This window comes from Squalius cephalus (genome assembly GCF_949319135.1).
Source record: "Squalius cephalus genome assembly, chromosome: 11".
Classification (NCBI taxonomy): domain Eukaryota; kingdom Metazoa; phylum Chordata; class Actinopteri; order Cypriniformes; family Leuciscidae; genus Squalius; species Squalius cephalus.
In genome coordinates, this window is record NC_137132.1 from 13,826,944 (window position 1) to 13,843,442 (window position 16,499).

The following is a 16,499-nucleotide window of genomic DNA, read 5'->3' on the forward strand; positions in this document are numbered from 1 at the left end:
AAAAACATTTGACCAATTTATTCATTTTGTAAAAAATAAATAAAATAAAAAAATTGCACAAAAATTAAAATATTGTAAATCCTTTCTTTGAAAATTATTTTTTTTATGTGATTTACTCACCTTGGAGATTATGATGGGCACCAAAAGTGTTATTTTTTAAGGCAGATAGATAGATAGATAGATAGATAGAGAGATAGATAGATAGAAGAAAGAAAGAAAGAAAGAAAGAAAGAAAGAAAGAAAGAAAGAAAGAAAGAAAGAAAGAAAGAAAGAAAAACGTGTCAGGGTTTGTTTGGTTTTAACCGAATTACCGGCTGACTGTAGCCTACACCTTTACGTAAATGTATAGGCAGTTTAATGGGATAATTTAATTCCCCGAAATTTGAATAAAACTGACACGTTCTGTAGGCTAATTGACAGATACTTTGTCTGGTCACGCTCATTTGTTTGTGGGGTGTGTGTGCGTGCGCGGGCGCGCGCGCGCGTGTTTACTCCCTCCCAATTCTCCGCATCTCATGATCCTGTGAGCGCCTCTAGGTGATTTAGCGCCGCCAGTCCGAAGCAGGTGTTCAACATGGCGATCTCGGGACTCGGATCTCACTCTATTTCACTCTTTTTCTGCGTGATTTTAGCAACGTTTCTGCATAAAGGTAAGACAAGCGAAGCGTGAATGAAAGCTTGTGTTTAGTATCGAAGCGAGAGCAGTGTGTAAACAACATGTAACACTTGCGCACGTCCCTGATGCTGTGCAAAGCGCTCATAGTTTTCCTGCGATATTCTGCATGGAAAAAGCTTTCATATGAAGTGTTCTTTAGCACGTTTGACTGTTCTGAATTGTGTTTTTGTTTGTTTAGCTAGAGAAAAGTATTGTCAGATGCTGTACAGTTAGTGATGAGAGGGACGCAAGTCCGTATCACACAGCTCAGATGTCAGAATTACATGCTGGTGATCTGAAAACGAGTATTGGATGTCCATCTGTATTTAATGCACATTTTTTAAATATAGATTTTAAACGAGTAACGCGCAGTGCAGAATAACGCACACTTGCATCGACTTTATGGAGTGACAGCGGCATTGCGCGCACTTGTCTGTTTCTCTAAACACACCGGTCATCTTCAGTTCTTTGTGTGAACTTATAGGCTACGTACAGTTCGTGTATTGTCATTTTACCTAGTCAGCTATTGTTGCATTGGTGTTATTGAAAAGACTGTTTTCAGCTTAAAGTAGTTTTACAATGGAAACGCTCCTCCGTTAGATGGAGCACGCTGTGAGGTTCGCTTATGGCAAGCTGCATTAACATTGATCACTTTATACTGTAGCTACTAGCTATCTCCCACTTTCATGTAACTAGAATGGCTACTTATTTTTGATTTACTGCTAATCCAATTGTGACTACTATCTTTTTTTATTGACACAACTATTCATTGGATACTATCAGGGGTGTAGCTATCATTTTAGAAGTGGGGGACAGAAAAATGTGTAATGTCAGTTTATTCTGACCTTTATCTAATTAAAATAATTTTTTTACATTTTTTATTTCTTGCTTTTAATTGCACCTCTGAAAAACAACCATTTTAAAGTTCTGTAATATTTTTACTATATTTTCCTAATGACAATTTTATAATTGGTTTATGGAGACCTACGAGCACTTTTGGATTAAGTCATTATAGATTTTAGACAATGTTAAAAAAAAAATTAAAGCCACACTAACACTTAATGAGGCTTTTTATGACAGAACAAGGCAGAAAATATATTTTATAATTTTCAACTGTAATAAAGGCTATGTCAATTAATACTGCATAATTCAACTACTTTATTATTATGAAAATACCCTGAGATAACTTGAAAAACGCATAAACCATATTGTCGTGATTGTGTGTTTATTGTCTTTCCGTTTCATCAGTCAAAACTGGTTTTTATTCAGCGTAGTGATAGCTGGATGCCTTTGTCCATATAAGGGATTTCCTGGAGTTAATACTTCTATAAGTCTGTTTTGGACTTTCTGCTTCCAGCTTATACTTTGAATGAAACAGACTCTATAATGCTCACATAGCCTTGTTTTGAATAAGATTAAGAATTAAATGTCAGGTCATAAATTGACTATATCTTGTCTCTTTAAATTTAAATCGAGATTTTTTCACATTGGCCCATGAAAACCTCTACGTGAATACACTTGCCTTAAAAAGGGGGAAGGGGGGAGGGGGGAGGGGGAGGGGGGGTTCATTTAATTAAAAGTCCCCATGTATTCTGTGCCCATGGATACTATCCCAGTTGTGTCAAGTAGCCTTAACTATTTCATTATTATTGAGTCCTATAGAGATCTGTTATCAGCCTGTACCCAAAGACTGGTTGCCCACTAAAGCTAAGCAGGGTTGAGCAGGGTTGGTACCTGGATGGGAGTTCTCCAGGGAAAACCAGGTTGCTGCTGGTGATAGTGAGGCCTGCAGGGAGTGCTCACCCTGTGATCTGTGTGGATCCTAATGCCCCAGTATAGTAACAGGGACACTATACAACAAGCACAGTATAGTACTTTGAATGAGACGTTAAACCGAGGTTCTGACTTTCCTGTGGTCTTTAAAAATCCCATGGAACTTCTCGTAAAGACTAGAGGTGAAACAACAGTGTCCTGTCCAAATTGGCCTTTGGCCTTCATCAATCATGGCCTCCTAATAATCCCCATCCTTTGATTTGGCTCTATCACTCTCTCTCTCTCCTCTCCAGCTGTAGCTGGTGTGTGGTGAGCGCACTGGCGCTGTTGTTCAGTGGCTGCCGTCGCATCATCCTAGTGGATGGGTGAGGAGAGACCCCTGATATGATTGTAAAGTGCTTTGGTGCTTGTAATACATAGCAAAGTGCTATATAAATGCCTTTCATTCAGATATCAATTCACTTCTCACTAGGTTTTGTTAGTATTGGTGCTTGTTCCAGTTTTACTGTTAACTATTCATTGCGTACTACTATGTTTCTTACTAAGCTTACTGGTCTGTAGCTATCCAAATAGATACTAGCATATATTCTAGCTTTACTAGTATGCATTTAGATACTAGTAACAATTCTTATCTAGTTATAACTGCCTTTTTACTTGTCAATTGTGAGGACTGGTCACAGTGTTTTATTCAATCAAAATGTTACTAGTCTGAAATACACAATTTAGTCTAATAAGTAGGTAGTAGTGTCCATTAATTGTTTGACTAGGAAAACTGGAATACAAAATTGTAATGTAGCTATTTGAATAGTTAAAGTGACTAATACATATGTGAAAGTGCCCAATGAATAGTTAGTTGTTAAACTGGTCAAAAGTGTAAATACTAGTGAAAAACGTCACTATTGGGAAAGTGATTCGTGACAATAGAATAAGTGAAATTAAGAAAGATATTGTCACTGTTGTATTGCTTGCTAGTAATAATAGAATATTCTATTCTATACTAGTATACTATACTTGTTACAAAAAAATACACAAGTTAGGATTAGTTCACCTCAAAATGAAAATTTTCAGATAATTTACTCACCCCAATGCCATCCAAGATTTTCATGTCTTTCTTTCTTCAGTAGAAAAGAAATTAAAGGGATAGTTCACCCAAAAATGAAAATGCTGTCATCATTTACTCACCCTCATGTTGTTCCAAACCTGTATGATTTCCTTTCTTCTGCTGAAAACAAAAGAAGATATTTTAATTAAGGTTGGTAATTAAACAGTTGCTGGTCCCCATTGACTTCCATAGTATTTTTTTTTCCTACTATGGAAGTCAATGGGGTCCATCATTCGTTTGGTTACCGACTTTCTTCAAAATATCTTCTTTTGTGTTCAGCAGAAGAAAGAAAGTCATACAGGTTTGGAACAACTTGAGGGTGAGTAAATGAGGACAGCATTTTCATTTTTGGGTGAACTATCCCTTTAAGTTTTTTGAGGTTTTGAAGTTTTTTTGATTTCAGGATTTTTCTCCACACAATGGACTTCAACGGTAACCAAATTGTTGAAGTCCAAATCGATGCAGTTTCAAAGGGCTCTGAAGTGCTTCAAAGGGCTCTGCACGATCCCAGTCGAGAAATAAGGGTCTTATCTAGCGAAACGATCGGCCATTTTCTAAAAAAAAAAAAAAAAAGTATATACTTTTTAACCACAATTGTTCGTCTTGTGCTGGTCTGCGACGCCGTCTCCAGGCATTACGTAATCACATTGGAAAGGTCACGCGTCACGTCATCTATCTAAGTTATTTGTCTCTGTTCTCCGGTTCAAAAAGGTAGGGAAGGTTGAAAAATTCCATCTCATTTTCTCCTCCAACTTCAAAATCATCTGACATCTTTGTTTTAATTTATTATTATTTAATTTTTTTTCGTGACCTTTCCAACGTGATGACGTAATACGTGGCGCATCTCAGAGATGGTACAAGACGGGCATTTGTAGTTAAAAAGTATATTGTTTTTCGAAAATGGCCGATCGTTTCGCTAGATAAGACCCTTGTTTCTCGACTGGGATCGTGCAGAGCCCTTTGAAGCACTTCAGAGCCCTTTGAAACTGCATTGATTTGGACTTCAACAATTTGGTTACCGTTGAAGTCCATTGTCTGGAGAAAAATCCTGAAATGTGTTCCTCAAAAAAACTTAATTTCTTTGGGGTGAGTAAATTATCAGGAAATTTTCATTTTGAGGTGAACTAATCCTTTAAGGAATAAAGATTCAAATGGCTTGCCACAATAGCTCTTTCTGCCTCCCATCCATCAACAGGTTTTCCGCAAGATATTGGCTTTTTATTCTGTTCTGGGAATGAGATTGAAGTATTCTGTTAAAAACTGAAGTTTCTTTATATTCCTGATATTTTAGAATGATTATTTTGTGCGTTAACCAATTTATTCACTGCTAAAAACCCCTTTGTAATGGACGTTAGTTTGTAGACGCTGATGCCTGTATTAAAAGGGGCTTTTCAGTGTGTGAAAGATGCTTTTGTCTGAGGCCAGAGATATAGGTTTTCCTTTAGGAGGCTTCAAAGCCACTTTTTCTTCCTGTAAGTGCTCTTGAATCCTCATATAACCACCTAGGTTATTGTGTAATGCAAGGACATGCTATTTCCTGGGAATGGATTTCATTCATATGTCCTGCTATAACATGATACATTCAATCTAAAATGATTTTAAACAGCATGTTTGTTCGTACTTATGACCTTATATTCATTGCGTGACATGACATTTTTAAATGTGGAATCTTTACTTTTAAACCTAAAAAAATAACAGCTTCTCTTTTGCATAATTTTGAATCCTGATATAAACATTTAAACATTAAAATCTTGGTCTTGTTCTGCATCAGATACCCATACATAAATGCTAGAAAGCAGCTAGTCATCTTCGTTCAACAGGCAGACCGCAGTTAACAGCGTGAGCTGACAGGAGAACTGCATTACCTTGAGAGGGAATATATATTCCCTTAGAAGAAATAATAGAGATAATAATAATTCTGAAATGGGACAATTCTCACTGGCAAACAATACTTTTGTAATGAGATGGGATATTCATGTAAATTGCCTCATGTCAAGGGTAATTTTCAGTCTGCGTGACTCACAGGTAGAGTTTCCATCAGTGCGAGGGGCTCGAGTTGTAAATATTAGAAACACACTGCAGCTTTTGCATAATTCACGATGCCCTGTGATGAATGTTATGGAAGATGAATGTCCTGACACTCCCCACAACAATCAGCACTAATTTAAAACCCTCAAAAAATCAAACGAGAAACCTTGTAAAACATAACCGCAGAGAAAAGAAAAGAAAGCTCATATATGACACATGCTCATATGTGGCAGGGGAACTGCATTTAAAACCATTTGTGGGGAAATCTCTGCTGAGATTGTCACATTGTTGCTTCAAAATGGCCCGAATCCCAACAAACTGTCGATTGGCAGTGAATTAAAATGCTTTCCCTTGGTGCATTAAGTTTCTGAGATCGTTTGTTGGAATAATTTTCTTTTCTATTTAAAGCGAAGAATTTATAGCTCATTAGATTTACATTATCCCTGCTTAATAAGCCTTGTGCTGATTGCTAAATAATGCACAGCGCTACATTATGCTCCTACCAGATGCTAAAGTTGCAGAGATGGAAATGTGAGATAACTTTCAGTAGAAGCGAATATGATGATGTGCTGTGTGAAAATGATGTTGCCTAGCACAATTATGATTTTTTTTTTCTTTTTTGCCATGTCATTAAGGAACTTGAATCAGAATAACCGCATCTTGCATCAAAGGAGTCTTTTTACGATGAAGTTCAAATGAAGGCTTTACAGTTATGTAATTTTGAAAGCTCAACAATTCTGCTTCATTTTGTGTGTATTTCAGCAAATATACGGATCATATTTGAATATTAGTCCGCAATCTGTTAGTTGACTCCATTGGGGTTATTGCACATTGCTCATCCGCTTATGTAACTTCACAACAGAAGCCTCTCTAGTGAGTCAACACACAAGTACAGGGGATGATGTGAAGCACTACGAAGACCTTTCCCGTCTTAGTTTTCTGTTTATACCTCCATATTACTAAACATCAGAGCTGAAGTATCCTCTTGTCGGTACTAGACGGTGAGCAAAATGATGCTTGAAACCGATAGACTATCGTTTCTGTAGGACAGATACCAGTTGAGCGCTATGCAGCAGCACACAGTCAATTAGTGGTAACAGATTGAAGGAAGCCCCAGTGGAGAGAGAATGCTTCATTCATGACACTGCTGGAGTAATGAGAGTGGAATATGATGAGGGGAGGGGGCTCCTGTCTTCTGTGATAAATATTGTCATTGTTCTCATTCTGCCCTGTCTTTCATGGAGTGAGCTCATTGTCTGTCCTAGTTGGAAGAATTGTTTTGGCACAGACCATGAAAAAAAAAAAAAAATCAAATTATGTTGTTTTTCAGGGCACAAAGTGCACCGCTTGCTTGGTTTACCATCCGCTGAAGAGCTGCTGAAAGCTCTGTAGCATTGCAACGCTGCTGACACAATTGACAGGTTTTAAACTGTGCTTGTCATATTTGGAGAGATTTTGAATGATGCCACCCTTCAAATGCGTCAGGGTTTTGTGTCCTGTATAATATAATATTTCTATATATGTATTACAATTATGAATATACTTAACATTAATAATAATTCAATTATTAATAAATAATACAAATTGTGTTATTAAAATATTTTAGTATACTTTATATATACTGTATATAAAATATATATAGTATTGTATGCATCGTTTCACCCCTATTGTGTGATATTTTTCAAATATAATTAATAATAAATGAAGTTAAATACAAATCTACTCTGTTTGTCCTATAGTTGATAATTCAAGAAAAATGAAGAAAAAATATAGCATAGTAATTTTTCAACCACCTGTCATGTAGGGATCACTGTTTATTATCCTAACAGTCTATGATGGATAAAATCATGCCGATTCAGTTTTCTTTTTCTCATTAAATATCTTGTTTGGAAATATGTCACATTATGGAAGCAAAATAGGTTGCGATTCATGTTATCCTCATATAATAACTGAGTGCAATTCATCCTTGCACTCATTGTTCCCAAAAACCCATAAAAACAATTTACACTTACAGTTTCTTCCTATAGTGCACCGATGGGTGTTTAGAATCTGTTTACAGCTTGTGTGCTTGCATTAGACTTGTGAAACATATTTTTATACGTGAGTTGTTATGATGACCTACTTCGTCTCACCATGCTAAGAGAGTTGTCATGAAAAATGTTCAGAAACATACGAATGGTGACATGCCCCCAAAGCTCAACAAGATGTGACCCACTTACAAACAGAGCGGCTGATGGAACCTATAAGGTCTCAGCATCATCTCCAGAGACCCCTGCGTTTATTCAGTCCCTGTTTTTGTGTTGGTCTCATGAACGCTAGAGGATATGGCTTCTCTTCCTTTATTTTTCTTCCTCCAGAAATTGATCGCAGTTCCAGTGTTTTTAATATTTAAACCAGCGAGTTGCAAGCTAGTAAGAAACCACAGTGACATCGCCAATGCAGTCTCGACTGCTGATCGCTTCACCATCGATCAGTTGAGACGTAGAGTGGGACTCCAGCTGTCTGAGTAAGAGAGAGTGACCAATCAATAGAACGTACAGATGGCTGCTCAGAGGGGAGGTGCTATTCAATTGAGCTGCTAAATACTTAAGAATGTCAGGACGCTGGATACTCACAGTGGTTGATCTCATCACCTCGAGCAAAACGAGGTTCTGGGACAGCAACATCTGTCTGCACAGTCATGCTTACATCCGCTTGTGCTTTATTTGGGATCATTGCTGGAGAATGAGCGGCATTGATTTTGCACATTTCTTTTGGTGGTAAAATCGAAATATTCCAGTTTAATACACAGACAACTACAAGTGAGCCATTTGTATGTTAACCCCCTCCTGATAAATTCCAACACTGTGGCTCTAGTGCTTTCTGAATATTGCTTTGTTTGTTTAAGTATCCTGACACTGCAACAGTGGCTCAACCAATGGTGTGAGTTAGATGGCTTTATGCTGCCTAACTGCAGCAGGAATTGTTTTTGCAATTCTGTTTTTTACAGTTTTTTAATAGTATTAATAATATTTTGATATATTAAAATTTAAATTGTATTAATATTTTGAATTGCTTTTATTTTTTTATTATTATGTTTACTTTTAGTTTACTAGTTTTTAGTAATTTTGAAAGGTGCTTTTTTAAAATATTATTTAAAAATATTTTTATTTCAGTTTAAGTTTTACTTTAGTTTTAGTTGACTTTTTTTAAGTGATTCCAATCATATTACAAGCAATTCAAAACCATCATGGTGAACAGTGCACCTCTGAAGGGTCTCAGCTGAAGGAAATAATCCATTATTTATCAGCTTTAATATATCAGCCAAATTTTCTTATTACGATAACATTAAAATGAACTTATATCGGACAATACTGATATGGTGGCCGATATATCGTGCATCCCTAATTTACTTACAGATGTGAGTATCAAATGTCCCGTTCACACAGCAACTTACACTCACCTAAAGGATTATTAGGAACACCTGTTCAATTTCTCATTAATGCAATTATCTAATCAACCAATCACATGGCAGTTGCTTCAATGCATTTAGGGGTGTGGTCCTGGTCAAGACAATCTCCTGAACTCCAAACTGAATGTCAGAATGGGAAAGAAAGGTGATTTAAGCAATTTTGAGCGTGGCATGGTTGTTGGTGCCAGACGGGCCGGTCTGAGTATTTCACAATCTGCTCAGTTACTGGGATTTTCACGCACAACCATTTCTAGGGTTTACAAAGAATGGTGTGAAAAGGGAAAAACATCCAGTATGCGGCAGTCCTGTGGGCGAAAATGCCTTGTTGATGCTAGAGGTCAGAGGAGAATGGGCCGACTGATTCAAGCTGATAGAAGAGCAACTTTGACTGAAATAACCACTCGTTACAACCGAGGTATGCAGCAAAGCATTTGTGAAGCCACAACACGCACAACCTTGAGGCCGATGGGCTACAACAGCAGAAGACCCCACCGGGTACCACTCATCTCCACTACAAATAGGAAAAAGAGGCTACAGTTTGCACGAGCTCACCAAAATTGGAAAAATGTTGCCTGGTCTGATGAGTCTCGATTTCTGTTGAGACATTCAGATGGTAGAGTCAGAATTGGGCGTAAACAGAATGAGAACATGGATCCATCATGCCTTGTTACCACTGTGCAGGCTGGTGGTGGTGGTGTAATGGTGTGGGGGATGTTTTCTTGGCACACTTTAGGCCCCTTAGTGCCAATGGGGCATTGTTCAAATGCCACGGCCTACCTGAGCATTGTTTCTGACCATGTCCATCCCTTTATGACCACCATGTACCCATCCTCTGATGGCTACTTCCAGCAGGATAATGCACCATGTCACAAAGCTCGAATCATTTCAAATTGGTTTCTTGAACATGACAATGAGTTCACTGTACTAAAATGGCCCCCACAGTCACCAGATCTCAACCCAATAGAGCATCTTTGGGATGTGGTGGAACGGGAGCTTCGTGCCCTGGATGTGCATCCCACAAATCTCCATCAACTGCAAGATGCTATCCTATCAATATGGGCCAACATTTCTAAAGAATGCTTTCAGCACCTTGTTGAATCAATGCCACGTAGAATTAAGGCAGTTCTGAAGGCGAAAGGGGGTCAAACACAGTATTAGTATGGTGTTCCTAATAATCCTTTAGGTGAGTGTACAGTAGCATCTCAAACTGTGTGTATGAACGTGCAACGGGAGTCAAGCCTGTATTCTCTTAACTGTAACCATAGTGACAGTGAACAAAATAATATCAAAGATGGCAACGTCCATAAAACTGAAAAGTTTGACACGACAAGAGTCCAATCGAGTTCATCCATCAAATCTTCATTAACCGACAGCAGCTACTATATCTGGGTTTATATCTGACAGGAGCAGTGATCTAAAGCCTTCAGATGACACATATCTCCATTGCTGGAGTTATCACACAAAAAACGCAACACACGGTAGACACGTGTTTGTGCAGAGCAGAGCAGCTCTCTCATACTGTATGACGTGTGCAGTCCGGTTCCGGGTTTTCCGAGAATGCAGTCGTGAGTCCTGAAAGTTTACAGGTGTGAGTTCGGTTATAGAATGTGTTTGTCACTCCTGTAAATAACCGTACTGAGTGCGAACGTAACCATATTATGTATATTCTGCTTCTGTGTGAACGTGGCCCATATTTATATTATGTTATTGATACACTTTTAGTCAGTTTTACTCTGACATCTAAAAGACATCCAATTTCGTTTGGCTAAAATAACATTTGGGTTGATGAGAAAGTGCAAAATTAAACTAAACATGAAAACTTTCTATATTAATGTAGACATGTATCAACATTTAAGTCTTTGTTTTAAAAACCTGAGCTTCTAAAATTAATTGCACAGTTTTTGCCAAGATTCCTCAGTGGTGCATAAAAACAAAGGTTTTAAAAGGTTTAACTTTGCTCGAAAAGCTCTGCGCTTTCTTTATCCTTTTGAGACACACTATCTTAATTACTGTTGTACAATAGGACTTTAATTTATCATTTGTCACTGTTGAATCAGGACAATGCACCCCGAGCTATCATATTAATTCAGCCGAATCAACCATCTATTGATCGCTGGTCCAGTGGGAGAAATGTGTCCGTGTAATGAAGCCCCCTTTGTGGTTGATTGAGGAAAGGCACAGCATCAAATCTTTCAGATTGAATCACCATATACAGTATGTCCTCAGAATAGCATGATGGGAGTTTTTTTTCTTTCCTTCCCTCAGGTTTTCCTGTTGCACAGCCGTTTGTTAGGCACGACATGTTATTAATGTCACCTCAAAGCATTAAGAGCAAAGCTAAAACCTCACGCTTGCGGTTGCTATTAAAGCTCGTATATGAGGTGAGAGCCTTTTTCATCCATTTAAACAGATGTTAACATGATGTAGCATGTCTCCGTGAAGGTCTCTGAACAATATTCCAGCTCTTTTCACAGAGACGGGTTAATGCAAGAGAACCGCTCGGATAATAAGCACTGGAAGGTGTTGTTGATCAATGCTTCTCAGATGATTTCACTTCATAACCCAGATTTTTACATTTTACAAGGGATTCAGTGCAGTCAAATTGTTTTATTATAAATAAATGCTCTTAAACCATACAATGAAATGAATTAAAATGATCATTAAATTGCCTTCATAAATGATGATTACCATGACATTTTGTGAATTGGAAAATTGACCTGTTTTATTTGTATTTAATTTTTAATAAAAGCACAGTTTGATGTCAACAAAAGCATTTTTTTTTATTGTGTTTCTCCCAGATACCTTTAGAATAGACTTAAAATCTCAGTTAAGGACCATTGTTGTAGACCACAGAGGTGAAGCCTATCCCTCATTTGATGATGATGATAATAATAACAAAATAAATCAGTGTTACCTTCATTTTCTTTTTTTGATGTCTGTGATGGATTCAGAGACTCAGATGGGATTAAAAAGATAAACATCAGGATCTGAGCCATCATGCTTAGGCTCAAAATCTCTTTTTTCTTTTGTTGTGTGTTCATAGTAGTTTACTTCTATACAACAGGAATGTGATCTCTCTCTCCTCTACACATCAGCTGACAAGTTATTTTCTCATCTGGAGCTTTGATCACGCCACACAATAGCAGCATTTAATTTGATCTTAGCAAGCCCATTGATTTGTGTGATATATTTGTGTAATACAAGGACAGGAATGTTATACAGTGAAGGAGGCTTTCAGCAACAGTACAGTTTGAGTTCATTTTTAGTTTGGTTTGCAGCGTTGGATGTTCTTTTTTTTGCAACATTTTCATAGAAACTTGTAACTTAGCTTGAATTTAGTTGAACATGGAGCTATAGTAATAGATGTGGTAACCTGATGACGAGCTTGAGAAAAATCAGGAACTAAAGGAGAAGGTATGAGAGAACGCGACAAGCCAGAGCCAAAGTAGATCCACTGCTGATATGGGCTCTTGGCACTTGTGCTGGAAAATGGTTTTAACAGACACCAGGAAAACTCAATATCTCAATCTGGGAAAGTGCAACCTTAAGAACATCTAAGATACTGAATCCACTTGGTAGGATTGATGGAAAAAGCGCTGTGAAGCACTTTTTTCTGTGTTGCACATTTATGGAGCATATATACCTTTATATACTGTATATTGGTAGTGTGTGTGTGTGTGTGGCCTAGCAAACCCTACTTTATGGGGACAAAATGTCCCCACAAAGATTGTAATATCTGAAATCCTTGTCCTTGCGGGGACACTTTTTGGTCCCCATTAGGAAAACAGCTTATAAATCATACTAAGTGATGTTTTTTGAAAATATGCAAATGCAGAAAGTTTTCTGTGATGGGTAGGGTTAGTGTAAGGGGATTTAATACACAGTTTGTACAGTATAAAAATTATTACGCTTATGCAAAGTACCAACAAAGATGAAACCGTGTGTGTGTGTGTGTGTGTGTGTGTGCACGCATGTTTATATGATTTATGAGGACACAAATTTGTATAATGACATGGGTATTACACTGGTATTACAACGAAAACGTGGTTTATGAGGAAATTTCCTGAGTCCATGTAATTAAAATGGCTTTAAAAAAACAATGTTTTATTAAAATGTAAAAATGCAGAAAGTTTTCTGTGATGGGTAGCTTTAGGGGATAGGGTTTTATAGTATTGATTATTAATTAATTCAAAATTATTTTAATAAAGCATGGGAATTTCAGCACCTGGGCAAAAGTATTGGCTGGGGCTGTTTCTGAGCAAGATACTTAATTGATGGAATATGGAAATACAAACCTGAAAATTCCTAAAATATAAATATGTATTTTAGGGTAATGTGGCATTAGTGGAATAATTATCTCTGGGCAGTTATGCATTACCATTTTGAGTGAGCAGTAAATTTTCAATTATTCAGAGGTCCATCATCAATTATTCCTTACATTTGAAGCACAGATGCTTGTAGAAGTATTTTTAAACAATTAATTTGAATTAAGCAAAGAGTGCTACATTATGAATTGTTGATGTTTAATGATTTAGAAATAAGGCATACAGGTCTGAATTAGAATAGAGCAGGGATGGGCAACTTCAGTCCTGGAGGGCCACTGTCCTGCAGAGTTTAGCTCCAGCCCTACTCAAACACACCTGAACAAGCTAATCAGCTACTCAGGATAATTAGAAAGCTACAGGAGGGTGAGTTTTATCAGGGTTGGAGCTAAACACTGCAGGACAGTGGCCCTCCAGGACTGAAGTTGCCCATCCCTGGAATAGAGATTCAAAATATAGCCTACCTGAGGATGATGCTTGAGATGAATAAAGCAGTCAAAGTACATAAAAGTGCGACATTGTGAGAAAGTATTAAGCACTCTCTGTAAGTAAGGGACAACATTGATCCATTTGGTATTTCATTCAAAATAAGTAATAACTAAGTGTGTTGCATTGAGAATTGCGAATGATTCATGCCACATTAACGTTACATGGGCAACAAGTGTGACGCAGATGCTCAAGAGCCCTGACTGGCCTTGTGAAACAATGTTAATTCCTCCTGACAGGGAAGAGGTTATCTCAGCCTCAGTAATTGGTTTGCTGCCATGGAAGTTGGATTATTTGTAAAAACCTCATTCAGAACCTCACATTTTATCAGTTGTGTGGCACAGACAGAAGAAAAGTTACCCAAAAGGGGAAGGTGAATTAGTAAAGTGAAAAAAATAATGTCCGCAACACTGCTTTAAACTCCCATATTTAATATAAAGGCAACGTTTCGACCCTGCTGGGTCTTCTTCAGGCAAATGGTGGACACATTTGATGAAGGGGTATATATAGGCCTTACAATCAACTGAGCCACCATGTGATTTCAATTAGTTTGATTAGATCTAAAAAAGCCTAATAGCCCCACACATAACTCAATTAAGAGAACACTTAGGCTACATAAAGGTTTTTTACAAATTTATACATCTCAAAAGGGGGATTTTTAAATTTCAATATCCCCAAAAGAGCACATAACACAGCTATCCACAGAAAAGAAAAAAGAAAAGTAAAAAGAAAAACAATCAGTGGAAGAAACAGTTCCATAAAAAGTTCCACTTTTTAAAAAAAAGCAGATGAATTAGGACATTGAAAGTCTTGAAGTCTGCTTTTTTTTATAAATAGAATTTTCTTTATTTGATTTATTGATTCATTTTGTGAATTAGTTAAAGTGTTGTTCATATGTTTCTTATGACCATTGCTTGATTCGATAGAAAGTAAATCCTTGACATTTCCCTTGATGATTTCTAATGACATTTATTTTAAACATGTAGTTCTCAACAGCTCCTCATCTATCTTTGCTCATCTTGCAAGAAGAACATCTATCTTTTCTGCAAACCAGAAATTGCAACCGTCTGTCCATAAAGTGTTAAATAATTAAAGTTCAACGCACACGGTCATCCAATAACTGGTAATTAAATCATTTAATGAGATTTGTCGGCCGTCACAGCTAAAGCATATTTGTTTATTCATGGTCGGACAAGAGATTTGACATAGATAATTCATCGGGTGAATTTTAGATCTGATATTTAGATGTCTTTAGTCTAGTATTAACATCATAATATCCCTCTGACAGCTATTTGCTCCCACCTGAACTAGGTTTAAGTGCCCTGTTTTTAGTTTTAAGGAATAGCCATTATTTTTTATTTTATTTTATTTTTAGGGGACAAGCTTTGATGGTGCTTAGGCACCTATAGTCATTGATAGAGATAGAGGACAGAAGAAACCACAGCAAATTTGGAGTCTCTAACTCAATCCCTCCATCACCAACTGTCCAAAGGTTCACTCATATTTGCATTTATAACTTTTGAACCATAAGTGCTAAACAAAATGCCTATTTCCTCTGATTGGCTCAAGATGATTCGATTGCATTTTCCATCATGAAAGTTTTTCCACCATTTTGAATTTGCCGAAAAACTTCTGTTATCGGACTATTCCAAGATGGTTCGTCTAGTTTTCACAAAAATTGGCTCACATCATCTTCAGACAGTGCTGGCAAAAAAGTGTTCACAACTTTTTGATAAACCAAACCATTCTCGTTAATCCAATTTTCCAACATCAGCCATTTTGAATTTTGTCCAAAATTCCTGAATTTTACAAACACTTTAGCATATCATTACGAAACTCTGTATGGGCCATCGGCACCATGCCCTCAAGGTACTCAAAAAGTTTCTGAACAGTGCTTCCTTGTGGTCAAAATTTATAATGAAATCAAAAGTGATTAGCAATTACTAGTTATTATATTTATGATCTAAACATATCTTTTATTACTCATTGTTGCAGTTGGTCTGATGCTAGCTTGCATATCTCCTTATTATGCTTTTTTTGTGTGTGTGTTTGGCCCATTAATTGCTGCTTGTTATTTTATGTTCACTATACTAAATCCTGTGTCTTGATGAAAAGTATGCTATCTCTATAGAAAATATGCATTGTCAAAATAGGTGATAGCAGTGTGGGATGTGCACCTGTTTTTTATAATTGTCCTGAATGAAACATTTTCAATGTGCCTGTAGAGATTTTAGATTTTTAGGGTTTTGAGTTGGATTCAAATGAAGTTAATATGAGCATGGAATATGATCAATATGAAAAGAAAAAAAAATCCAGGAGGTATTTTTTTCACAGTAATAACATTTAATTTGTATAAAAGGTTCCTGTAATTGTCACCCGAATGATCTTCCACTTAAAGTTTAATGCACACGGCAGACCTTTGCCTCATTATTTATCGGCCTAAATTGGTTAGTTAGTATAGCTATTATTATGATGAATGACATGTTTTAGGTGGCGTGGGATTTGTGTGGTGCAAGGTATTCCTTGTTCAGTGATTAAGTATAATTATGCATGATGTTTCCAGAGACACATGGGGACATCAGCTGCAGACAAAATGTATGTTTGTTTTTGTCTCCTGCTATTTGTCTTGTACGAGTCAGTCACCTTCCTTTATTCATTATCTCTCTTAACTGACATCAATTC

At 37.0% G+C, this 16,499-nt stretch overlaps 1 protein-coding gene across 4 annotated transcripts in view; it reads left to right on the top strand.

Annotated features, from left to right (window-relative positions):
• The first annotated feature begins 503 nt into the window (after window positions 1-503).
• cadm1b (cell adhesion molecule 1b) overlaps window positions 504-16,499 on the top strand; it is a 175,494-nt gene continuing 159,498 nt past the window's right edge. For all 4 annotated transcript variants that reach the window (XM_079885268.1, XM_079885270.1, XM_079885269.1 and 1 more), the window contains exon 1: window positions 504-650. In XM_079885268.1, coding sequence (XP_079741394.1) covers window positions 575-650 — 76 coding nt within the window. In that variant the 5' untranslated portion in view covers window positions 504-574. The remainder of the gene's footprint in view (window positions 651-16,499) is intronic.